General features: G+C 34.4%; 4 protein-coding genes across 4 annotated transcripts; 1 reads left to right on the plus strand and 3 right to left on the minus strand.

The window, feature by feature from the left end:
- Positions 1-3,874: 3,874 nt before the first annotated feature.
- Positions 3,875-9,392, plus strand: LOC114375276 (protein phosphatase 2C 29-like). Its single transcript, XM_028333054.1, has 4 exons — positions 3,875-5,689; positions 6,855-6,968; positions 7,517-7,781; positions 8,648-9,392. Exons 1-4 carry the CDS (start codon positions 3,974-3,976, stop codon positions 8,770-8,772), a joined length of 2,220 nt encoding a protein of 739 aa, XP_028188855.1. The 5' UTR covers positions 3,875-3,973; the 3' UTR covers positions 8,773-9,392.
- Positions 9,393-10,184: 792 nt separating this feature from the next.
- Positions 10,185-12,004, minus strand: LOC114375277 (protein ABCI7, chloroplastic-like). The gene is made up of 3 exons (XM_028333056.1): positions 11,184-12,004; positions 10,847-11,106; positions 10,185-10,712 (listed from the first exon to the last, which is right to left on the minus strand). The coding sequence occupies exons 1-3, from the start codon at positions 11,982-11,984 to the stop codon at positions 10,403-10,405; spliced, it is 1,371 nt and encodes a 456-aa protein (XP_028188857.1). The 5' UTR covers positions 11,985-12,004; the 3' UTR covers positions 10,185-10,402.
- Positions 12,005-14,896: 2,892 nt separating this feature from the next.
- LOC114375590 (aluminum-activated malate transporter 12-like) lies at positions 14,897-18,051 on the minus strand. The gene is made up of 6 exons (XM_028333417.1): positions 17,601-18,051; positions 17,349-17,489; positions 16,776-17,048; positions 16,042-16,163; positions 15,798-15,941; positions 14,897-15,697 (listed from the first exon to the last, which is right to left on the minus strand). The coding sequence occupies exons 1-6, from the start codon at positions 17,908-17,910 to the stop codon at positions 15,074-15,076; spliced, it is 1,614 nt and encodes a 537-aa protein (XP_028189218.1). The 5' UTR covers positions 17,911-18,051; the 3' UTR covers positions 14,897-15,073.
- A 2,631-nt stretch (positions 18,052-20,682) lies between these two features.
- On the minus strand, positions 20,683-24,370 carry LOC114375589 (MND1-interacting protein 1-like). Its single transcript, XM_028333416.1, has 3 exons — positions 24,248-24,370; positions 22,611-24,154; positions 20,683-21,542 (listed from the first exon to the last, which is right to left on the minus strand). The coding sequence occupies exons 2-3, from the start codon at positions 24,144-24,146 to the stop codon at positions 21,045-21,047; spliced, it is 2,034 nt and encodes a 677-aa protein (XP_028189217.1). The 5' UTR covers positions 24,147-24,154; positions 24,248-24,370; the 3' UTR covers positions 20,683-21,044.
- Positions 24,371-25,586: the final 1,216 nt, after the last annotated feature.

Consider the following 25,586-nt stretch of genomic DNA (forward strand, 5'->3'; position numbering starts at 1 on the left):
TATAACAATAAGCTTAGAAAGCATATAGTAACTTTGATGCTATAGGGCTTGGGTTTTTTTTTTTGTCGAAGGATGCTGGTGGGATCTCATGAGATCGCCATGTACTTATCTGACTTTTTGAATTAATATATTCCTCTTTTTTGATTCAAAAAAAAGTTATAGATTTTTTAAAAGTGAAAAATAAAATGTCTCAATTAAAAAAATTAAAATCACAATTTTTTTAGAAGTAAGAAACAAAATATCTCAATTAATTAAAAAATATGAGGATTAAAATTATAAATTTTAAAAAATAAGGAAAAAATTACATTTTAACCTTTTTATTTATATGTGAAATTTATGTATTTTTTTAAAATGACATCATCATTAATGTATCTCTTTCTATTTTAAATGTTTATCAGTAAAAACCTCTCTTCTATTTAATTATTTTAGTTGAAAAATAATTAATACAAAAATATTAAAAATTGTCTTATAAAAAAGAGCAAGAATCATTTTTAATTTAGATCTTATAGAAAAAAACATATGGACTAGTTTTGACATCAGAGATTTATTTTAGCTCATTATTAAGATGTATAACTTATTAACGATGTGTTTAAAAAAAATCTTATTAATGATGTTTTTGGTTGATGTTTGAAAAAATAATTTTGAAGTGAAAGTATGAAAGGTTTTTAACTTATTAATCATGTTATAATCAAAAGCTTTAAAAAAACATAACAGAGCGTAAAGACTTTTGTTTTTGTTTTTTTTTCAGCAGAGGGTCGACAAAGCTTTAAAAAAATTTTAAAATGAATAATTATTTAAAAGGGTGTAAACTCTATATATATATATTGGTTGCGATGCAAATTTAGTATTATTATATAAGAAATTTGTTAAATGTGCGAAATTTTAATTACTAATAAGTAAAAGGATAACCATAAAAAATTAGATTCTTACTTCTTAAAATTTGTTAAATGTGCGAAATTTTAAGAAGTTTGTACTTAAAAAAATATCAAATAAAATTCATAATTTTAAATTCTTATTTAATTTAAGCTTCTAAAATAGCATTTCTTATTTTATTTTATCTTTGATATTTTAGAATTTCTATACCAGACAAAATCATTTATCCAAATAGTTTAACTTAATTAATTGAATAATATAAATAAGTCATTATAAATATTTAATATTTATCTACTATTCATACATACATATACATAAACATTTGGTTGTCTAGTGTGTGAGATTTATGATAGACTTAAGTTTAATTAGACAAGCATGACATGTGTGAGTGTAAAAAGTCTCTTTTAATCCTACATTTATTATTTAATTTAAATTATTGGTTGCCGACACAAATATAATAAGGGCATAATTATACTTTTACGTGTTTTTAAAAGTGATGTATTTCTATTTTATCAAACAAAATAAATTACTAACTTATTTTGATTATATTTCTCACCTATTTATCTTTAATTAAATAGCTCTACATTCAACTTTATTTTGACTCTATTCCTTTTTTTTTTCAAAATTTTTTCTTTTATTTTTGCTTACTCTATTTTTCCTCACAATCAAACAGAACCTCTTATACGAGTTCTTGCTTTAGGATGCTGATTAAAAAACCAATAAAAATTCATTAATAAAACGTGACAGAGATATGAATTGATATAGAACAAAAAAAATTCACAATCTTATTTTTATAAAAAAATAAATCATGCATCAATAATATAAAATAATTTTATAATGGGATCTAATCATACTCACAGTATATGATATATTTATTAATTTTTATAATGAAAATATAATGTGAAATTGAAATTATTTTATAGTGTATGAACATTTAATTCTTTTATAAATTTAGGTCGTGTTTGATAAAAAAAGTATTTGAAATCCAAAGAGCTAGGTAGCTAAAATATAAGAATCTAATTGATGGATTAGGATTGATAGTTGAAAGCTGCAAGTTTTTTTTTTTTTTTTTACAAAAAACTACAAGTTTGTTAAGTTTATTTAAATAATAATACAAATATCACATGGAAGAAAAACACTGTTCTTGAAAAATTTTAAAAGGTATAAAATAAGTAATAAATAATAATGAAATAATGTTATAACAAGAAAAAAAGGATACGATAGAATATTTTTTCATTTTTTTAAAAAAAATCAATTGTACAATATGAGTAAATAATCTATTTTTTTACATGGATTGTTTGAATGATTTTTACATTATCATTTAATTATAAATGATTATACATATTAATTTTTTTAATTTTATAATTAATAAATAAATGGTTATTCATACAATATATTAAGAATCAAGTAAAAGCAATAAAGCACCCAATATTTATTTATATAAATGAGATATTTAAAGATAAAAAGTTTGCACAGATAGCCATTAAACGTATAGATCAATTGATATGTGATTGTTATAGCTTAATCAAATATTTTATATTTAAGTATTGAATATGCAGTTACATTACATATTTAGGAAATAATTTTATTACTTAATAATCTTATCCGACTAAAAAAATTTCACTCGGATTAAAAAAATACTGGTTGATAAATACGGATCGTTCATTTTCATTTTTAATTAACGCAAGTCATATTAATTAATTGTATAAAACAGTGTTACTAGATTTGAAATATAAAGTGTTTTTATTATACATGAGTTAAAGTATCTTTTACGGTCTATTTTTTTTATAGTCTATTCTTAAAATTAGCTATAAATAAATGTATTAAATAAATAAATTAATGCAATAAATAAATTAACCTTAATATTAATATTAAATTAAAAAAGTTCTGTTATTTTTTATTTTTACAAGTTTATATGTGAAGCTTTACAATTTATAAAGCATGTGATATGCCGTTATATAAAAAGAGTCTCAATATTTTTTCACACCCAAATATTTACGTTTAAACATCACTTAATTTTTTTTATTTCTCTATTATTTTATTGTTTTTCTTCTTCTTTTCTGTACAACATTTAGTATTTTTTATTAATATTGCATACTTTATTCAGGAACGCTTAAACTGTGTATTCACTATCCACCGAATAAAACAAAAGACTTTTATAACACAAAATACTTAAATAGTATATATAATTTTTTTAATTAATGCAAGGTGTAAATTGAAGAACTACACCCATTAATTAAAATTTTAAAATTACATATAGGTAACATTCATATATTTAATTATATTTCTCATCACTGACTATTTAATTGATATTTATAAATCGTTATCTTATTGCGTATAGTAAATTTTTTATTTTAGAAAGTTAAATTATTTTAAATTTAAGTAAGTATTTGATGAAAATTATTTTTTTACTATGAATAATCAAAACTGTAAGGTTCATTATTTTTATTTTAAAAATGAAAATTGACGATTTTGTAATTAAAAGTAAAGAAAAAAACATACAAGGTAAAAAGTATTTTCACAAATAAGTAATGTCAAAATTATTTTCTTATTGTCTCTTTATTTTTTCTTTTTCAGAATTGTTTTTAGTCACCATAAAAATCTGATTTATCTTTATTGAAGTATTTTCTTTCAACAGCGTTTTCTTTATAAATTACATTATTTTTTAGTTTGATTATATAAAGATAAGAAGTTATTAAAGGATTTTATATAAGTATTGGATTACTTTATTTTATTTTTGACTGGTGGATTACTTTAACTTAAAAAATAAAATAAATTTTCTTAAATGACTTTGTCTGTATATTAAAAATACTATTATGAACAGAAATGACAATAAATGTATGGGAAAAAAAGTTGATTAAAAGTGATTAATGATCTGTGAGAAGAGAAGGGTTTAAAAAATAAAGAAAAAATGGGCAGCTGATGTAACCGTCAAAGTCGGACAGTGGCAAGAAAGTGCACAGAAGACAACAAATATTTGGATTTGAAAGCAAGAAAATAAAATAATAAATACTAGTAATTGTCAGCTACATTATTTTCCCTCTCTTCACTCATTCAGTGGTTTGCTTCTTTCTTGTTCCTTTTAAATTTGTGAAATGTGATGGGAAGCAATGGACTCTGCAACATGTTTTCTTGCTTCAAAGCCTCCTCCAACCACACACCTAACCAAAACCAGCTGGTGTTTGCAGAGACGGAGCCATTGGACGAAACCCTAGGTCATTCCTTTTGCTACGTTAGATCTTCCGCTCGTTTTCTCTCTCCCTCCCATTCCCTCTCTCCCTCCAACTCCCTCCGCTTCTCCCCTTCTCACCGCCCCGATTTCCCCGAAACCGCATTCAAAGCCATTTCCGGCGCCTCCGTCAGCGCCAACAGCTCCGTCCCCAAAACCGTCCTCCCCACCGACGACGACGCCACCGTCAATGGCTTCAAAGGAACTTCTTCTTTTAGCGCCATCCCCCTCCAGCCTGTTCCCAGAGCAGGAGGAGCTGAAGAGAGAGAGAGGCGGGCCTTCTTCCTCTCGGGTCCAATTGAGAGCGGCTCGCTCTCCGGACCCCTCTACGACGCCGTTTCCAGCTCCGCGGGAGTGCCTTTCTCTGCTCCGCTTGGTGGTTCAGTCTATGTGAAGAAGAAGCGGAAGAAGAGCATTGCAGGGTTGAGAAAAGCCTTCCAGAGGAGTCTCTCCGAGAAGAAGCGCCCGGTGGGGAGGAAGGGGAAGACGGAGGCGAAGAACGAGCGCGAAACCGGTAGCAATGTGCAGTGGGCGCTGGGAAAAGCGGGGGAGGATCGTGTGCATGTGGTTGTATCGGAAGAACAGGGTTGGCTGTTCGTGGGGATTTATGACGGTTTCAATGGCCCTGATGCGCCCGAGTTTCTCATGGGTAATCTTTACCGTGCACTTCACAAAGAGCTCCAGGGTTTGTTTTGGGAACTTGAAGAGCCAGAACCAGAGCCGCAGCCGCAGGTGCAGGCAGTAGAGCATAATGAAGCTGAATCCCACAATGACTGGGAGGTTGAACAAGAGTCTAATTCTAATTCTCTCCAAGGATCGGTTAAGAGAGTGACGTTTCATGCGGAGGGGACTGAGAGTAGGAGAAGGAGGTTGTGGGAGTTTCTGGCCGAGGATGATGATGATGCTGAGGACGGCCTTGATCTTTCCGGGTCGGATAGGTTTGCCTTTTCGGTGGATGATGCTCTCAGTGTTAGCAAGGAGGGTTCTGGAGGTAGTAGACGGTGGTTGATTTTGTCTAAGTTGAAGCATGGGTTGTCGAGGCATAAGGAGGGTCATGGGAGAAGGTTGTTTCCGTGGAGCTTGGGCGTGGGGGCGGAGGAGAAGGAGAAGGTTGAGGAGGAAAATCCGGTGGCGGAGGAGGAGGAGGAGGAGGAGGAGAAGGGTCGCGGTGGGAGGAAGAAGAAGGTGGGGCCTGTGGATCATGAGTTGGTTTTGAGGGCGTTGTCTCGGGCGCTTGAGATGACTGAGCTTGCGTATTTGGATATGACGGATAAGCTTATTGATACCAATCCGGAGCTTGCTTTGATGGGGTCATGCCTGTTGGTTGTGTTGATGAGGGATGAGGATGTTTATGTGATGAATGTCGGGGATAGCCGTGCCATTGTGGCACATTATGAGTGTGAAGAGGTTCATGCTAGTAAGGAATCCGGAGGCGGTGCAGACGTTGAGTCAAGCGGGGAGTGCATAGTGGAGGAGAACTTAGCTCGGGATGAAGGTGGTGTGGTGTTGAGGAATGAGGGTCCTGCTCAGGAAAGGAGGTTGGTTGCATTGCAGCTCTCCACTGACCACAGCACCAGCATTGAAGAGGCAAGTTTATAATTGGGCATTTCAGATACTTATCCCTGTTTCCATTCATACAGTCGCACATTGCATTGCTTGTCTTGTTTTTGTCTATGTTCATCCTTCTTCTGCTAGTATATTTTCTACATTCTTACACATGGGTGCAAAATTTCGTGATTAATTGTAAGGCTTCAATGTTTATTCACACATTGCATTACTTGTCTTGTTTATTCATCCTTCTTCTGCAGTTCTGCTAAAACATTTTCTACATTCTTACTCATGGGTGCTAGATTTCACGATTAATTGTAAGGCTCCAGTGTCCTTCAATTGTTCTGTAATTTCTTTGGTAGGTTTCTGGAATTTCATACTGGTATTCATCTACTGTTAATGATACTTCATTTTCCCATTAAGTTTTACTACTCCTCTCTTCATGTGTGATGTGTGTGCATTTGTGTCTGCTTGTCTTTGTGCATCCCCAATTCAGGAATGAGATTGTATCTTTCAGACTTTCACTAAATTCAGCATTCTGCTTTTATATCAAATGACATATAGTTTTTGACTTTCTAACTAGCATTTACTTTGAGGTTTCAATTTTTTCTATATCTTATGCACATCCATTCAAAAGTAACAGGTTATAGCTTCTGAGTATTTAATCCAAACTGATGTGATTTTTGGATTATACGTGTGTGTTGGACATGTGTCCAAACATGCACTATCTCTTTCAGACTTTCACTGAATTCAGCATTCAGGTTTTATATCAAGTGACGTCTAGTTTCTGACTTCGTAACTTGCATTTACTTTGAGGTTTCAATTCTCTCTATCTTAAGCACATCCATTCAGAAGCAACAGGTTATAGCTTCTGAGTATTTAATCCAAAGTAACGTGATTTTTGCATTATACGTTTGTGTTGGACGTGTGTCCAAGCATGAACTGTCTCTTTCAGACTTTCACTAAATTCAGCATTCAGCTTTTATATCAAAGATGTGTAGTTTTTGACTTCATAGCTTGCATTAATGAGTCGTGTGAGTGCTATATTCAAGAATTAGATCTTTGGCTTCCTGGTTATTTGCTGTTTCCTTTTTAATTATTTATTTTATAAGTTCCGATACTACTAATTCTGTCTTGTTTTCCTTCACTCATGTACTGATCAATTCATATCACTTGTCTGAAATTGAAGTTTACTGTTTTGCAGGAAGTTGTTAGGATTAAGAATGAGCACCCTGATGATAACCAATGTATTGTAAATGATAGAGTAAAAGGCCGTCTTAAGGTTACTAGAGCTTTTGGAGCTGGATTTTTGAAACAGGTGCCTTTTAAAATAATCTATTGTAATATCACTTCACTATTACTGTTTACTTCTCTTTGTTGTATACGTGAAGATGAGTGAAGATGATATCCACCATTATTGTTAGAAGCATTGGTTGTCATTTTTAGGAACAGCACAATCTATTTATGAAATATTGGTTTTCTATAAAAAGTTACTTTGCAGAGAACAAGTTAGGACTTAATGTTAACCAGAAAAGTGTACTTTGAGTTTAAATTATTTTGAATAACCTGCTGCAAATTTTTATTTTATATTTGGACTTCGAGAATTAGTGCATAGATTTTATGTCTTTTGTTGTCCTTGGATTTAGAGTATACCGAACTTCCCACTCTGGCTATGGAAGAGATGTTTCATGCAACCTCACTTTTTTTAGTGTGGCACTGCTGCACATGTCCATTCTCATCCACACTCAGAAAATGGAACCCTGCTTGTTTATCATGCCTCTTGTTCAAGGCTTCAATGCATAAACTTCTTAAATATTGTATGCAAATGTATGCTGACTTGATGGTATGATTTGCATGTTTCTGCAGCCGAAGTGGAATGATGTAGTACTAGAAATGTTTCGAAATGAATATATTGGCACTGCTCCATATATATCCTGCTGTCCTTCATTACGTCACCATAGATTATGCCCAAGAGACCAGTTCTTGATCCTCTCATCTGATGGGTTGTATCAATATCTTAGCAATCAGGAAGTGGTTTCTGAAGTTGAGAGTTTCATGGAAAAGTTTCCAGATGGAGATCCTGCCCAGCATTTAATAGAGGAGCTGCTCCTACGTGCAGCTAAAAAAGCTGGTAAACAAGTCTTCTTATCACATTAATCTTTCTTATAGCTTTGCATACAGTCATGTTGAACATCTTCAATTTGTTTTGTTACATAAATGGAGGAAATTGAAATTTATTTATTTATTTTGGATTGATACTTTATTTGTATAACTAAAACCATTTGTCTTCTCCCAATGTTTGTTCAAACTGAGTCAATATCTGTATAACATTCAAACTTTTTTGATTGGTTGATTTGGTGACATAAACCTATATTTTATGGCCAAACTCAGTCATTAAATTTGTGCCTCTTCCTGTTAACTTTGAGGATATATTTTAATGGGATTTTGCTTGAATAACCAAGTTGTTAACACAATCTTTCAGAGGATAATTTTGGAAAATTGAAAGAATTGTTTTCCCCCCTTATATCTGAAGCGTATGTGGTAAATAGTTTAAAACATGTTTTTTTTTTAAAAAAAATGTTTCAATAATGTAATGCCCTGGAAGTATTGTGGCATTTTCTTTATTGGGTGATGGTATAATTTTATGCTTTCATTTTCTTAACTTTCTGGGCCACTGCTTTGATAGTTTGTGAGCAGCAACTTAATTATTTTCTATTCTATAGAAATTAACTGACTTTACATATTCACATTTTTATTCTTTGATACCTGTAATGTCCCTTTTATGGACTATCCTGGAGGGTTGTCATGTCTATGTGGATAGGATTGGTTGGTTCTTGTAAAGAAAACTTGTTTTTGAAATGTCAGTTTGATGTTAGTGGGCTGTTTGCACTTTGCAACCCCAGCCTGGGATGGGTGTTAAAGTAACTCAAGAAAATAAGATAGGAAAGAAAATAATCAGTGCAATATTTAGTGTATGACCAGATTTAATTGTTGCAGGAATGGATTTCCATGAGTTGCTGGATATCCCTCAAGGAGATCGGAGGAAGTACCATGATGATGTTACCGTTATGGTGGTATCACTTGAAGGAAGAATCTGGAAATCATCAGGGAAGTATCCGTGAGACCTTACTCAACTCCCTGTTGTCTGTAACTCTGTATACATATATCATATATCATAATTGAGGTGCCTCGAAGCCAGTGCCAAAATTCCCAACTTGACCCATTTTTCATGGGTCTTTTTAGATGTTCATTCTGGTCTAACAACATAAGTTGTGAATAGAAGAATCTCAATATTAAATTGGAAGAGGCCACCTATATCCAGAATTGGGAGATGCAAAATGCAATTTAAACGAGCTTGGGAATGGGTATATTGCGGACGGGTTTTGGGAAGTCTCTTTAGGAGAAAGAACAATGTAAAGCCTTTTTAAACTGTTCTCTTTTTTTGTTCCAGTCGTAGTCTATCTCTTTACCCTACTATTGTCCAGGTTTATAGAGATGAAAAATGAGAGAAATTTTGAGTAGCTGAGGCTCTTTTTTTTTTTTTTCTCTTTTTCTTTTTGCTCTTTTTCTTTCTCTAAGGCCAAGAGAATTTGGGTGTATATTGGTGGGGATACAAATGTACTGACTGAACTTTAGAGCAGTCACCAGTCAGATGAAAATATGTAATTGAAGGTGGATTTCTACCATTGCGGATTCACATGATTCTGAATTAGAGATCTCAATGTGATCATTGCATTTAATAGTTTCAGAATGTAATATTCCTGAGCGAAAGCTAAAAAATAAGCACAATAGATAGAACGAACGATATCGAATACTCTTCTCATTTTCCTGTGTGATTTAGTATTTCAATCAGTTACGCCGCAATTATGTTCAAATCTTAACTTTCTGTTTTTGGTTGAAGAATTTGAATTTTCTTTGAACGTGTTACCAATGCAACTGATTCCAAGTATGGAGAGGATATCCCCAATAAAAAGAAAAGGTATACAAGAATAATGATTTCAATTGACCAATTCAGCAGAAATAATCCACCTCATACAGGTGACTGAGGGCATGCTTAGTTAACCATTTTAAAAAATACTTTTGGATGTTGAACGTACTTTTAAGTAAATTTAGTTTCTTAACATGTCTGCGCTTGTACATTAAAATTGTCTGCAAACTTGTACAAAACTCCAACATTATGTTCAACATGTTTAGTTACTCACATTACTCGCAGCAGATGTTGAGACACATTTATGAGCCACAGAGGCTGTAATTGCAATGGTGAAGCATTAATACTATTAATTTTGTATGCTTTAGATACATTAATACTATTAATGATTACATGTATTGTATGGAGATGCGGATTTTAAAAAGCCAATTGTGGGATAAGTAGACTTCGTTTTTTTTTGGTAGCTCAACGCCGGCCTATTTTTACAGCTCAACGTTACTCCAAGAAAATTAATTTTTTGAGCAGGGAGAGGTAGCTCTAGCTGGAGGAATCAATTAAGATTAGATTTATTTTTAAAGCGTACAGATAATCCCAACAAGAAAGTCATTGTGAAAGTAGTGTGATGGCTTCCCATGCATGTTTCAATGAGTATGGTGCATGTTTAACTTATACAAACCCAGTAAGGAAATGATTTTCCACATTAAAAGAAATACATGAAGCAGAAGGCAACAATTTTTGGGGAAACGATTTTCATTGTGATTTCAGTTTATCATTGTATCAGGTAGCTTAAAATGTTTACATTCAGGACACCCCTAAAATGATGATCAATTCGATGATGGATCCAACAAATTCTTAATCTGACTACGCACTCTGTCTCTAATGGAAGAATAAGGAAACTTATCTATCACCTCACTCCCAAAAGCAAAAACCAGAACTCTTCTAGCAGTCTCTATGTCAATGCCGCGAGCTTGGAAATATAAGAGTTGACTTTCTTCCAGGTCGCTTATAGCAGCTCCATGGGAGCACTTAACATCATCAGCCACAATCTGAAGATTCGGTTTAACATTTACAGTCGCACGAGGTTCAAGCAGAAGGGTTCTTGTTAACTGTCCTGCATCTGTCTGCTGAGCATACCTACACAACAATGGAACACTACTAATATAGAGGGACACAAGATATTTGAAAACAAATGCACCTGTTTCAGTCCACAATGTGCGTATGAAACATAGTAGGTCATTCACATATAGCTGAAAAACAGAAATTCCTACCTGTTAACCTTAATGTTTCCATCAAAAACTGCTTGTCCCTGTGAATGTGTAACAATGCATTTATGGAGTTGCCGAGAATAGCCGCGTGGATGATCCAACACAAGAGTACTGTGGAGATCCTGCGTTTGATCAGCAACAGACAAGTGCAAAGTTGATAACTCAGTGACGGTGTCTGGGCCCAATTGCTGGATATGAAGATTGTGCCTCCCCAGTTTTCCTCCCGTGCTTACCTCTGTAAGCTCATATGTACTAGAAGCTTCCTGCATGGAAAAGCAATTAACACAGAAGCTCATATGTACTAGAAGCTTCCTGCACATAAAGGGAATAGAAGGCTGACCTGGCGAATGGAGGTCCATTTGATGTGAGCAGCACGGAAAGACTGAGTTTGAATATAAGAATGCGTAAGCTTTGCACCTTGACCAATCACTGCCTCAAATGCGGCATTACTCCAGTAAGAGTCATTCTGATTCTCTGGAGAAGCGGGAAAGTCCTCGATTATATTGACGTGTGCTCCTTTCTCGACGACGACCAGAACCCTAGGATTGGAGAGATGCATGGCGGCGTCGGAATCATCGGTGGAGGGAGTGGGAGGGAGCATGTAGTCCAAGTGGATGGGGATGTCGACGTGGCAGCCCTCGGGGACATAGACGAGAGTTAAATCGGGAGCGGCGATACCGTTGATGGAGAAGAAGAGGTCGCCGATGGGGAAAGGGCAGATGAAATGGGAGACTCGTTGGAGGAGAGAGGGGGAGGAGGAGGAGAGGGAGCCGACGTAGACGTCGTTGGGGAGGTGGGAGGTGGGAGTGAGGAGGGAGATGGTGGGGGAGACGGGGAGGATGCGGGATTGGCGGATGAAGGAGAGGTCGGTGAAGCGGAAGGGCTCGTCGCGGCGGGAGGGCCATGGAGTGGAGAGGAGGGATTGGGAGGAGGAGAGGCGGAGGTTCTGGAGAGGGAGTGGGGTGGAGGGAGAGGAGGGGAAGGAGTCTTCTAGGGTTTCGGCGAGTTCCAGAACGTAGGGGTCAGAGCTCAAGGCCCGTTGCGGCTGGACTCTCAATTTTTTAGGAAAACAGGATGAAGAAGGGATTACGGGACTGTATCCCGCCGGGGAAAACCCTATACCATTCATCCTCTCCTGCATCAATCATCTCAAAGCTATTACTACTTTTTTATTTCCTTCCTTCGCTCACCAACTGGGCCTTCCTCGGCCTAATCTTTTCCAAGCCCACTAAGAGATTTATGGCAAATAATATACTAAGCTCTACTGTCTTTTTTAAAATTATTTACACTCTTCTCCCACACATTCCCAACAATCCATATTAATTCTATCTTTTCTTCTTCTCCTACCAAACATGTCTCACCTTACTCGAGACAAGAAAACTTACTGGACTTTTATGGGAATGAGCATGTTTCTTACACTACACTAGTATATGCCTGCTGGCTGCAAGATCCATTTCTTGAACACTAAGCAGAAACTTGAAGTGCTTCTTCATTCAGTATGTTTATCATTTATGCTTGTTAATGCTGGATGCCCCGATGACTGATAGAATAGCTTGTGTTCATAACACGTACAGCGAAATAAAGGATCTATTTTGATTCAAAAATACTATTACAGTAAAATTATGCTATAAATACTTGGATATCATTTCCTCAAACATCAAAATTCTTCAATAATATAAGGATTTCTCATTTATCCACACCAAGACTAACTTCGGTTTATCAAACTACTTTCACAAGCACAACAGAAGAATTAAAACAATTCTTAAAATATTTTAGTAAAAGGATCAGAAGAGAAATAGTGGGTGTGTATCTTAAAGTGTGCAGCAAAAAGCTTCATTTGTAGCTAACTGTAGAACTCACTTTTCCTAACAAATCGGAAGTTTTCATTAATATTACCTATATTGTTAGTGCTAGCTAACAAAATAATAATATTTCACTTAAAAAATTAATTAATTATTTGAACAAATTAATTTTTTTAATTTAATTAATCATTAAATATTAAATAATTTCTTTAACAAAAATTAAAATATTTATTTGTGTATGATCTCATAAGTTCAATTTAAGCCGATAATATATTAATTAAATTAATATATTAATCAAGATAGACATCTAGTAACATTTTTTAATGTCTGACTAACATCAATAATATATATATATAATTTACTTTTAAGAATAATTAAAAAAATAATATAATTTTTTCTTCCATCAATACAACTAAGTTAACTCTAGGTATAATCGTCAAAATCTAATAAGTTAACTTACCACAAATAATTTAAGAAACTTATTTCTTCTTTCACTCAATTGTATTGACCAATGTCTTAATTTTATTATAGAACTAAAACTCATAACCTTAAGTAGATGGATCCCTTTTTAAATAACCATTAATCCTACAAATATTTAATTATATTCTATATATATTCAACTAGTGTTATGAAGCATTAGATATTCGAAATTAAAATATAACAAATGACTTATTAATTAGTATGATGAATTACATTTCTTCTCCAAGATTTTTTATTGATCGTCTAAGGTAAGATATATTAATATTCATCCAATGAATATTATCACATATATATCGATCTATCTAAATTATTAATTTTTTATTTATAATAATTCTATGATTAAAAAAAATTAAAATTAAAATTATAACTCATTTGCATGATTTCTATTATAATAACAAATCTTTAATTTTAATAAAAGACTTTATCAAATCAACTATTTTTATCAAACAGTATAAAAATGATAAAAAAAATAACAATAATTTATTATTGAAATTAGAATTAATTACATAATATATTAGATATTAGGCATACATAATTATTTCCAATAATAACTTCTTATAGTAGATATTAGGCATACACGAGTTATCTTTACAAGTACTTTTCCTTGCTACCTGACCGCCATTATCATTAGTGTTTTCTTTCTTCTTTAAAATAAAGCTAAGGGTGCATTACACTTTAGAGTTGATAAGGCAGTCCAATATGCAGCTTTGAGAATCACCCAACAAAGTCTTGAAATACATGTAATAGTCATATATACATGGAAGAAAGCTTACGTCAAGCTCCTTATTTTTTATTGTTAAGTTCTTAAATCACATAATTAATTAGAATGTTTTTCTTTTTTGAGATTAAATAGCTTGTAAACCATGGAAGTATAGAGGTTTTCTACTGACTTATTTAAAAATACCATTAGACTCGTCAGAAAACACAGCACAGCCTATGACAATGGTGTATAAGCAGTCATGTACAATCTTCTAGACATTATAAACCCCGCAGTTCGACATAGTAGTCAGGTTGAAAGTCGAGAAATATAACTAGACCATAGTCACATTTCTTCTATATATAAGGAATAAACCTCATATATGAAGCTAGAGCTCAGGCAGTAACAAGTTTCAGCTGTCACTAGGTCCTTGTATGCTAATCATTTGCTCTCTCTTTGTTGAATGATTAACTATTGTGATAAAAAATTAAAAACTAAATTGAAATGAGTTAATGAGAATGTTAACATTAGAAGAATATTGTGAGCAAAGAGAAAGGTTTTCGATTCTTAGTTGTCAGTCCCGTCATCGCGGCACGGAACGGTCGACTCCTAAAGTGGGTCCACTCCGGTACGATAGCGGCCACTATTGACTACTATGATACAGATACGAATCTTTCATATGATGAAGAAAACAAAGCATGGGAACTGACAAGTCAGAACATCCAAAAACAATTTTTTTTATATCAAATTTCAAAACAATTTCAAAATACATAACAGATAAACCTCGGAGAAGTCAAATGCAAAAAGCACCAAGAGTACCTACCTCGCCGGAAGAGGGTGAGGGAAGTGAGACCGCCTCGGACCGTGCCAGAAAAGGGAGCGCGAAGACTGAAGAGAGAAAGATGGTGCCGAAAAAAGACCGCGTCCATCGTGTCTCCGCGTGAACAATGGAGTTGCAATGAAAGAAACGATGGAGTGAGGGAGGTAACGTTTTCTCTAATCCCTAATCCCTTTTAGCATATTTTTTATTTTAAAAAAAATTCAGAAATGGGTCATTGCAGAGTGACATATTTGTTCCCATCAACAAACACTGAATGCATCCATGCACTTTATAACCTGAAAGATCGTCATCCTCCTACTACTACTAATAGTAGTAAAAAAATACTGATGAAATATATTAATTATATTTAATATCCATGAGCATGATTGATGAAATAACAGATAAGAGATTATCCATCTTTGTTCTCTTAATTAGTCGGCTCCATGAGAAGGTAAATGGTTCTGTGACACGTCAATTCGAGGCTCCTGACAAGTGACAACAAAGTCATCCCCGGGTATGAAGTCTTTAAAGCATGCTAGTCTCCCCAGTTCCTCAACTTCCTCTATGACAAGGTCCAGTTTAGCCACTGTTTCCACAAGCAAAGACGCAAAGGCGGCGAAAGGAAGCGCCTCAGAGAACTCAAGGCTAGTTATTGCAATTTTACTCAGTTGCGGCCTCAAAGACTTCCTTTCTGATTCCTTTGTCTGTTCAACTGAAACCCTTTTTGTTTTCCATTCCAGCAACGCCGAAGAGTCGGTTTTAACACTTGAAAGGGAGGTCTTTCCATGTCTTTCTTGTCCAACTTGTTCGGCAGCTATTTTGAGCATGTTGGTGGCTTGGTTGTGCCTGTTTTTGGGGCCTAAGAAGAGTCGAGGTTGAGATTTTATGGCAGTGTTTAGGTCCTGTAAGGCTTCGTGCAGATGATCCGAGAGTATTTCTGGAGAGCAATGCCGGCGATTCCTTATGCTGTTGGAAAGTTCTATCAGTACTTTCGATACCTCTGCTGCTAGCCGAATGCAGGGGTCCTTGAACATGGCTCTAACAGATCTAGGTGTCTAAAAATGATTTTCAAATCATGGCATTAGTGGGATTATTAATAAAAATCTTGAAGAATTACTGAATGTTCAAATAATGATCAATTTTATGAAGCATTACCTGAATTTCTGTTCTCAAACAGCCATGTAGGGCTACCACAGTATAACCAAATTGACGAAGAACAGCTCCGACTTTTACATATTGCTGCCATGGAAACCTGTGGCAGTACCTTGAATGCCTTGGCTCCCAACTTGCATGCAATGCCTGCCCAATTTAAAATAGAAGGTCCCTTGTTTCATACAATTCCAAGAGAATGAATGTATTAAAATGAATTAATTAATATATGACTCACTCAATGCCTTACCAGTGTTTCATCAATGGATTTTGAATCCAAAACAGCCTTATAACCTTTGTATATTGGATCCTCAGATAATTTCATATCCCCAGAGCCTTCAATTTCTCCGTAAAAGTACTCATTCACACAAGCTGCAACATTTTAATTACCTCCACTGTTTTAACTTAAAATTATAGAGTAAACTTCATGCACAGGAAATGATAAGGAAAACAAGTATTATAAACCACTGGGACTTCTGTGATGAAGGCAAATACAATTAATATTTATAGCAAAAAAGCATAGGAAAATTTAAATTAAAATTAACGTGCACACACAAACACACATAAATGCACGCAAATGATTATGCACACATTCATATATATCCACGCACGAAAAATTATTACATGATTTTGGATTATGTGATTTTGATCAATCTGCACAGGACACTATTAATTCTTAACTCGTTTTAGTAAACTAAAAATGACTGTGACATGGAGTTTAGCTAGAACCACAAGATCCCAAATCATATAATAATTTTCCTTGCATGTTGCACACCCACACACACATACACCCACATCAACACATGCACGTAGACACTCTTCTACACACAAACACATTTTTTTTATTCATAAGAATTAAACATTATATCAGGAATTTACAAAACTCACATGCTCAATCAACTGAACTAGACTACAGATATAGCATGGTATGCAGCTATTTTCTAAAGATTATGCTTCCTTGATTAATATTATGAGTTTGTATACCTTCTATAGATTTGGCAAGGCCTTCGAGCTTGTAAACCGTGGAATTATGGAGATCTTCGCCTGACCAATTTGGAAATACCAGTAGACTCATCAGAAGGCAAACAGCACAGCCTATGGCAATGGTGTATACGCGATCATGTGCAATTTTCAAGACATTTTCAGCCCGGTAGCTCGACACAGCAATCAGGTTGAAAGTCAAGAGAAATATAACTAGACCATAGTCATAATTCTTCTTTATATAGGGAATAAACCTCATATAAGTAGCAAGAGCTCCTGCAGTAACAAATTTAGTTCAAGAGTTATATTTAGTCATCATGGCAATCACAAGCTTGTCATTTGTCAATACATCCATCTATGCTAATAATAATTTAATTTGTTATCTTCATTGAGTGGATTAATTATTGTGATATAAGTTTTAAAACTAAAAATGAAGTGAATTAGTCACAGTGTTTAACATTGGTAGAATAATTAAAAAATAGTCCTTTTATCAGGGAACCTCGACTTTTAAGTCTTGATTTTATTTTTTGGCTGATTTGTTATAAATTAAATTGTAAACCAAATTAATCTATACACCTATAGAAAAAACTGCAGCTCCGATGATAATAGCTTGACAGACTCGGCCAGATGCACTTGCAATATACCCAACAAGAAATGCCAATAATCCCGCTAACAATGTCCCCAATCCTCTGTTGAGTCCTTTGCATAAAGTTGCCCCTGGAACCAAAAGAAATAAAAATATTAAGATCATCCAACACATGCCATGCAGTAGTAAGAGTAATTAATTTTGATTATAGTATATTTGATATATTTAAGAGAATAACTTGCCTGCGGTGAATTCCAACACAACAACCACGGTCATGACAGCCCAAATAGCACTCTGTCCAATCCCCTTGTAAAGGGGCTCCAACAAATACAACAAAGAAACAAGAGTTAGAGACAAACCCACTTTGAATGCATGGATCAACCTTCTTGGGTCTTCACGTCCCACTTTCCACGTAGTCTGCCAAGCCTTGTTAGGAAATCTCATCACCCTCTCACCAAAAACATGCACACGTTTCTTCCACTTCCCATTCATCATGCAATTCTCATTCTCAACCACTGCCATTTCCTGACCAGCATAAACTTTGGGAACCATATTTCTTAATTAATCAAGGTACGTGCAAGTTATAGAGTGAGACGAGACTATAGTGACAATGTCGAAATGCAACAAGAAATAGTTTTAAAAACGGATATTTTGGTCATTTTGTGGGTTAATGGGGAGTCTAGATGCATGAAAAGAGAACTCCGATTTTGTCCATGAAGCAAGTGTCAACTTTATAACGCGGCTGAAAGGGAGAAGTTGGCTGTCATTTCTACGCTCACGTGCATTCCATTAAAGTGGCAGTGCTTTTTAACTGAGTATCTCTCTCAAGTCCTCAAAAGTTTGTTAAAGAAAATTATACTAGTACTATTTTTTGTGGTGATTGCTTCCATGTCACCTTGGTGATAATATTATAAGGGAACATGCCAACCATTAAAAATCAGTAAAGAATGCTTCGATTTTTCCTCACCACAACAGTTAAAATTATATCTAGCTTAAATTTTTGTTGAAAATCGTGAAGGTGACTAGTTGCACCGACCAATTACGTACATAAAAGTACAACGCAGAACATAGGTTCAAGTTCAACAAAAGGGAAGCGCATTCATTCACCTATTAATCCAGGCTAAATTCTAATTTTGTTACTCATAATTTTTCAAAATTTATGACTTTGATTCTTTCGATATAAACTATTAATCAATAATTTTAATTAATTGAGTTATTAAGTTAATTATAAATTAATCAAAATTATTAATTATTAAAAAATAAAATAAACATTATTAACCATAATTTTCTAAAATAATGTGCTCCTCATTTTTTGGACAAACACTTTTTCTACTTTTATTGTCACATGTGACTCCACTATTAATAATCCCATATTTAAATTGATAGTCTTTTATTAAAGTTTTTCAATAATTAATAACTTTTATTTAATTTATTATTAATTCAATATCTTTAATAATCATAATTATTAATTAATAATTTATAAGAGATTAAAACTACAATTTAGTCATTAATGTATTAGTATATATATATATAAATGCTCAATTAAGAAGGTTTTGGACAGTATATAGAAAATTATATAGGTTCAAATCTTATTGTCTTTATTTGAATATCATTTGTTAGCAAATTCCAGCTTTCAACTGTTTAGCTCTGGCAAGAAATTCTTGATTGATTTTTTTATTATTATAGTTAAATGTTAGTAATTAATATGTTATGTTAATGAAAAAATTTGAACCTATGATCTTTTCATCATTCTCACCCTTATGCTTCTCTTCCAATCACGAAATCACCTTATGACTCATTGGCCCTGGTTGAGAGTTTCATTGGCATTAAAGAGTGCTGCTGCCAGCTGCAACATGGCAATGTGTTAATGATACTATGATTGTATAGATAGCATAGTCCAAAGGTGGTGTTGACTCCTATTGTGCTTCACGGGAAAACGGCAATACAACCATTAATGACCATATATAAAATGGTATCAATAAAAGGGGAAGAACCGTGTGAACTGTTCTATATATTTGATATTAACGTAACTTTTTTGAACCTCAATGGGTACGCTGCAGTCCTCAAACAGCTGGGGTTGATTTCTTTCTTTTTCTTTTTGTTTTGTTCCATTACTAAGCGGTTCTCTCGTGCATTTCCAACTTCTCCATGACTCTGAAGCTGAGATTTCAACATGTGGCTCCATAAACCAATTGGCATCTGTATTGTTCAGTTTCATTCATGGTAGAACAAATTTTCAATTTGTGCCCCTACCAGTCATGCATCAACCCCAACGATCGAATCGGTTGAGACTTTAGAGGGTTAGGATCGGATTCTTTCACTTTGGGTATGGAAAAAATTATCAAAAATGAGATCAGGCTTGCGCACTACTTACATAACCCAACAAAACTTGAGCTAACAAAATTTAAGCATTAATATTTTAAGCCTAATTTAACACAACCCAATATATATTGTCAGACCTAAAGCTACGTTCATGTCAAAAGTGAATTTCCATAATTTTAAAAAGAAATTTAATTCACTAAAAAAATGAAGAACCAAAGCTGTATATAATTAAAAAATAAAATAAAGAGATCAAAACTAAAATTACGATTTATTGTTTTCATCACGTCAGAATAAAATCTTTTTTTTTCACTCTTTCTTATGGCGTTAGAAGAGGTATCTTCAACAACTATTCATGATCTCTAAAACCCCAAGTCGAAACACAAACTATAATTAAGTGCAATTCTCAAACCATTTCCCATCTTAGAGACTTAGACACTCAAAAAATATTTCCTTCACTCGCTGTGTCAAGAGGGGAATTCTATTTCAACTCCTCTGTTAACTCCACAACCTTCTTTTTTTTTACTGCAAAGTCCACAACCCTCTTCCCCCACATTTTTTTAATAATCCAAAATTTAACTTCCATAGTGTATCTTATCATTCCATAAATCAGTTTTCGAAATAAAGACATGAAGAAAAACATAAAGAGGTATAAATAGAATTTTTCCTCCAAGAGAAGTAGAAATACAACTAATAAATAAACCTATAAACAGATCGGCCCATTTGATCCCAAATGAATCAGACCGGACCATATGTAAAGAATATTACATTACACTTTGTCTTCCTATAATGTAATATTTTCTTAATTTATTTTCTTAAGCTTTTTTGTCATTAAGCCTCTCCAACGTTTGAGTAAAACGTGAAATTCTATCAAGTTTATTTAATTTAAATCATTTTAGACTTATTAACCACAAAATCACGAATACACCAATTTTCATTTTAACCTAAATTTCAAAGAGATTAAGTACACAACAAATAAAATAGCGTGAACTGAAAAAATTAAACTCGAGGGGCAAAATATCGTGTACCCTTGATATATCTTCTACATTTAATAAGATTGGCGGGGTAAAATCGTAAGCTACCAAAGCAAATAATGCAGTTGCTTTAGACTCGTACCCAGAAACCGCCATACAAGAATGAAAATATAAGTTTTGTTGCATAAACAACTCAAGTCTTTACAGTTTACTCATATCCTAAAATCATTTATATTTTTTAATCCTTGACTAGTGCCTTCAAAGCACATGTTAGTATTTACCTATCTTATTTTCAAGGTAGTAATAATAGATTTTCATTTTCAGACATTCAAAAGATAAGCTACGGCAGAACATAGTTTTTCTGCAAAATATTCATAGCTTACCGATGTAAGACTACGAACATGCCCCAAATATAGGAATTCTCTCTTCAATTGGAACCCGGCAGCATGGACAAACAGCTTTACCCTTTTTCCCATACTCTTTACCGCAACGAGCACACATAACTTGGTGTGCACATGGCAAGAAAATAACTGAAACTTCATCCTTTCCACATATAATGCATTCTCTATCACCGTTGATTTCTTTTCCAGAAAAATCCTTCACATTATCTAACTCTAGCAGAAGCTTAGCAAGTGTCTCTCTCTGGGGCTCTGCATCCTCAGACTCACTTGTAGGCAAAGTAGTAGACCGTGCAGGTGCTTTAAGGCGTGAAATCTCCTGCTCCAGCCTAAGGAGATCATCCTTACGACGCTGGAAATCTATCTCTATCTTCAGGCGTAAAGCTTTAAGATTTCTTTTATGATTAGCCTCAGCTGCTTCCTTAGAACGGCGCTCCTCTTCAATTAGTGCCAAGGCTTCTTCCTTAGCCTTCAACTCTTCCTTCCTCGTTACCTGTCATAAGATATTATGCAGAATAAATTTTCTTAACAAGCATATGCTCCGATACACAGATAGTTTTATTCATAAAGTTCAGGCAGGAAAAAGGAATAACCACTGAACAGAAATTTAATAAAGCACCAGACAGAAACTGTTGTTTGCATAGCTAAGAGGTCAAATGGTAAGAAATTGTATTGAGTTAATTGATGATTAAATCATAAGCATATAATCAACCTGAATGCAATCAATAGAAAATTCAGGTATAACAACGATTCACTTTCTGGACTATGAATCAGAAAACACCAATAATGTATGTGTAGGATCATCATGGACTGAAAGACATGAGTTCTTCACACATCCACTGATGGATATATATACAAATGCACACTGGCACACTGCTAAACTTGATAATTGGGAGCAATTTTCTAATTAAATTGAGCGACTCCAGAATATTAGTAGAATTGATGAATTCATTCAAGTAAAATCACTTCAATTTTAAGTGATTTCAAATTAAAAATAACAGACAATGCACATAAATCACAATCTTAAAACATCATGCACATGCATAGATAAACATGCCAAGAAGCATAGACATAATAAACACAATGCACGAGAGCAATTTAAAGCACCCTGTTAGGATTGAAGGTGTCATGCTGTGTCCTTAAACAAATGCCCAAAGTCAAATATGTGTACCATTCAATAAAACTCCTCTTTTGCACTTTCTATGATTCACAGAGTACATACATTGTTACAAGCACAATCATTCTAATGTATGAAATGGACAAAAAGAAAAGAGAGAACAATTTTATCTCATCCCTAATGGTAAATACTAAACCAGTAACATACAAACAGAAGACATAAACATGAGACATGTAAGGTTTCAAAATCACTCCATAAACTCCAAATTCAAGTTAGATATGTTCAATTATTCATGTGAAAAATGTTCTAAAACAATATGCAGAAAATGTAGATTTCGATATGACAATAGCCAACTGTGTTGCACTAGTATGGCCCATATTAATGTCTCACCTAGAAACATGTTATTTTTGTTATGATATTATTTTAGTTATGATAAGAATAAACCTCAGTTTCCTTTGCACACTGTTTAATCTGAGCTAGTTCTTCTTGTATCTCCAATATCTTCTGTTTTTCATCTGAAATATCCTGATGTATCTTTACTTTCTGTTTTTCCCAAGTCAGAAGCTTCTTTAAGCACTTTTTCTCCCTTTTTGCAACTTGCAAACAGCTTGTGACTGACTCTGATGCACTTAATTTAGAAGCCTCTAACTCTGCTTTGATTTCAGCTTTCTCCGCCTCAAGTTTTCTGACAGCTGCAGTTGCTTGGTCCATTTGACCACTAGTCTTTCTCAAGGCATTCTCCATTTCTGAGAGTCTCATCATGGTTGGGTTGTCCAGCTCCTCAGCTGCCCCTGTCTCCTTCGGCAGTTTTTTATTCTCCTCTCTTTCCATCTTGAACTTTTTCAGCTCAATCAGATCACTGCTTAGCTTTTTTGCCGCTTGGATTGCCTTCTCATGAGCCCAATCTTTCCGCTCCTTGACCTGTTTCTCAAGATCCTTTATCTGATTAACTAGAGTGACTATCACCTCCTCCTTGTCGTCTTCTGGCACAAACTCCACATTATCATCAATATTTAGATCAAGAAATTTACTCATCACAGAGTTCAAGTCCTCCTGGTCATTCTGATTGTGAGAGTCACCAGGCTGCTCACCAAGGACTGCAGCAGTCCCAGAAGCAGATGAAGAACCCAATTTCGAAACAGAGCCAGTCCTAGGAAATTCACTGGCTTGCGGCTGCACCTGTTTTGAGTTAGCCCTAAAACCATCAGCAAACATTGCAACATTTCTTTTCAACAAGCTTTTCATGGCAGGAGTAAGGTCAAATCTTTTTGGGAATTCAATATCTCTCTGTAACCGTATAGTCATATCAGTATCAGAAAAGAGCCCATTCAAAGGAAAACCCAAGCCTCCCTCTTTCGCAAATCTCCATCCCGTGTTCTCAAGCTCGGGCAAAGGAGGAGGAGGAGGAGGGCACGTGTTTCCAACAGGAACCGGGATGGCGCCCGCCTTCAACACATGGAAATTGCTCATGAGGAGACACCACATAGCATCACCCCTACTTAAATCGGGCCTCACCTCTTTCAACAAAGACACAAGGTTCATCAAAGAGTACTCCTGAAGCTTCTTCATATCAGGGAACGCAGGGCTGGACTCAGACAAGTCCAAGGTCCCCGTTGTCAAACAAGCCAAGGAGTTGTGCAGCACGTTTGTTGCCAAATCATTGGCACCGTAACAATGTCCATTGTACAGAATCGCTTTGACAGCAATCTCCTCACTGTAGCCCAAAGCAACAAGCTTTGGCACAGTGTCATTGTATATAATTTCAATGTTTTTCAACAGAATGGTTTCCAATTGAACCTCGGTGCACAAAACCCAACTAGACGAGTCAACATTAGGGTTTGACTCGGAATTGGGACCCTTGACATCGTAGAATTTATAGGGAACCATCCATTTCTTGTTTGAATTGGAAGAAGATAAACAGGAATCGGGGGGTTTCACCGAACGAGCTTTCCGATTAGCTCGACTGTTTTTATTCTTCATACTTATCCCTAAATTGTTTTGTGAATAAATTAATTTAACACATGCATATAATGACGAAAATTAAAGAGAAAAAGAGAATGAAAAAGAACAGAGATACTCACAGTGGATCGGTGAATTAGAGCGGAGAGCGATAGCAGTGTCGGACTCGTGAGGAGTTCACTTCGTATCTGTGAAGTGAAGTTAGTAGGCAATGCTTTCGGGTTTCATCAATTTATAGCTTTCTCTATGTGGGCCCTCGACCACATAACATTTGGGCCCATCCTCTTTGCTTGTCCAAAATCCAGACCCAACATATATTGGTACGGACGAGTATGAAGTTTCTTTTAACTGTAGATTTGTTTCATTTGAAAGTCAATCAATTTTATGTATTCCAACAATTTTCAATTGAAAGTAGAATTTGTATTATTAGCATTTCTCTTAGAACAAAACTAAAAATGATTCATTTATATCAGTCCAGTAAAAATTGATTTAGGTTTAAAGTAGTCTCAATATTTATGATAAAGGCATTTCGATCCTACAAAATCAACCACTTCAGAAATACCATTCTAATCTCTACTCCTAAGCATACATCATTGGATCCACAATCTAAGAAGATTAAAAAACTATGCATATCGATTAAAAAATTTAGGCTATTTTTTTTATAAAAAAAAATATCAAATAAAATGTGCCTGAGTGGAAAATTTTGATTTTTATGAAAGTAAACATAAAAAAAATGAAAAAGGTTATGAGATTGGTAGTGAGTAGCGGTACCTCATTCGTTGCAAGTGGTGAAAATAATGGTGTTGTTGACACCGTCGATGTTGTTGTCGAGGGCATTGTTTCGAAGTCACAGGAGAGCAAAAACTGACAATTAGCACGGGAGCTCGTGGCCACAATTACTAAGAATTGAAGAGCATCTTCTTCTACGTCTTCACTTTTTTTTTATTTTGTGTTTTGAGTTGTAGAATTACGTTTTCACCCAAAATAAATAAATATAATCATGTTATTTAAAATATTCAATATATGAATATTTTTTACGACTTTGCCCCCTCAAATTTTTTTGTCAAGCTCCACCACTGTCCATGACTTTCAAATCGGTAGGAGGCATGTGCTCCCAAAAGGCAATTAGGGTTTGCTGTCATCGGACCTTCTCAATATTAATGTTTTGAATTTCTTGACCTATTTAGAAAAGTCTTACAACAATTTATTTATCTAAGGGACTAAATGTCAATGAACTTTAAATGCATTATGCTTTTAATGGCAATGACTTAAGAAACGGGTCAAAATTATTAATTCATTGTGGACCACTTCACTCATAGGTCCACCGGAGAATTCTTTAAGAGGTAGTTATGAAATAATTATAATCTTTGTTATTTTTTTTATACATGACACAAATATTATAAGATTTAGGCTCATCCTTTTGGTTTGTCCAAAATTTATTTCCAACATATTTTGGTACAA

This window comes from Glycine soja, chromosome 11 (assembly GCF_004193775.1).
Source record: "Glycine soja cultivar W05 chromosome 11, ASM419377v2, whole genome shotgun sequence".
In the NCBI taxonomy this organism is placed as follows: domain Eukaryota; kingdom Viridiplantae; phylum Streptophyta; class Magnoliopsida; order Fabales; family Fabaceae; genus Glycine; species Glycine soja.

What these genes read in the sequence shown, in the direction of transcription:
- LOC114375276 (XM_028333054.1), top strand. Translation starts at nt 3,974, where the DNA reads ATGGGAAGCAATGGACTCTGCAACATGTTTTCTTGCTTCAAAGCCTCC. An exon ending in ACAGCACCAGCATTGAAGAG is followed by an intron (nt 5,690 to 6,854) that starts GCAAGTTTATAA and finishes ACTGTTTTGCAG; the next exon opens with GAAGTTGTTAGGATTAAGAA. An exon ending in GAGCTGGATTTTTGAAACAG is followed by an intron (nt 6,969 to 7,516) that starts GTGCCTTTTAAA and finishes ATGTTTCTGCAG; the next exon opens with CCGAAGTGGAATGATGTAGT.
- LOC114375277 (XM_028333056.1), bottom strand. Translation starts at nt 11,984, where the DNA reads ATGCAGGAGAGGATGAATGGTATAGGGTTTTCCCCGGCGGGATACAGT. An exon ending in AATGGACCTCCATTCGCCAG is followed by an intron (nt 11,107 to 11,183) that starts GTCAGCCTTCTA and finishes TTTTCCATGCAG; the next exon opens with GAAGCTTCTAGTACATATGA. An exon ending in GGAAACATTAAGGTTAACAG is followed by an intron (nt 10,713 to 10,846) that starts GTAGGAATTTCT and finishes ATTGTTGTGTAG; the next exon opens with GTATGCTCAGCAGACAGATG.
- LOC114375590 (XM_028333417.1), bottom strand. Translation starts at nt 17,910, where the DNA reads ATGGTTCCCAAAGTTTATGCTGGTCAGGAAATGGCAGTGGTTGAGAAT. An exon ending in AGCTGCAGTTTTTTCTATAG is followed by an intron (nt 17,049 to 17,348) that starts GTGTATAGATTA and finishes TTGTTACTGCAG; the next exon opens with GAGCTCTTGCTACTTATATG. An exon ending in CCTTGCCAAATCTATAGAAG is followed by an intron (nt 16,164 to 16,775) that starts GTATACAAACTC and finishes AAAATGTTGCAG; the next exon opens with CTTGTGTGAATGAGTACTTT.
- LOC114375589 (XM_028333416.1), bottom strand. Translation starts at nt 24,146, where the DNA reads ATGAAGAATAAAAACAGTCGAGCTAATCGGAAAGCTCGTTCGGTGAAA. An exon ending in AGTGTGCAAAGGAAACTGAG is followed by an intron (nt 21,543 to 22,610) that starts GTTTATTCTTAT and finishes ATCTTATGACAG; the next exon opens with GTAACGAGGAAGGAAGAGTT.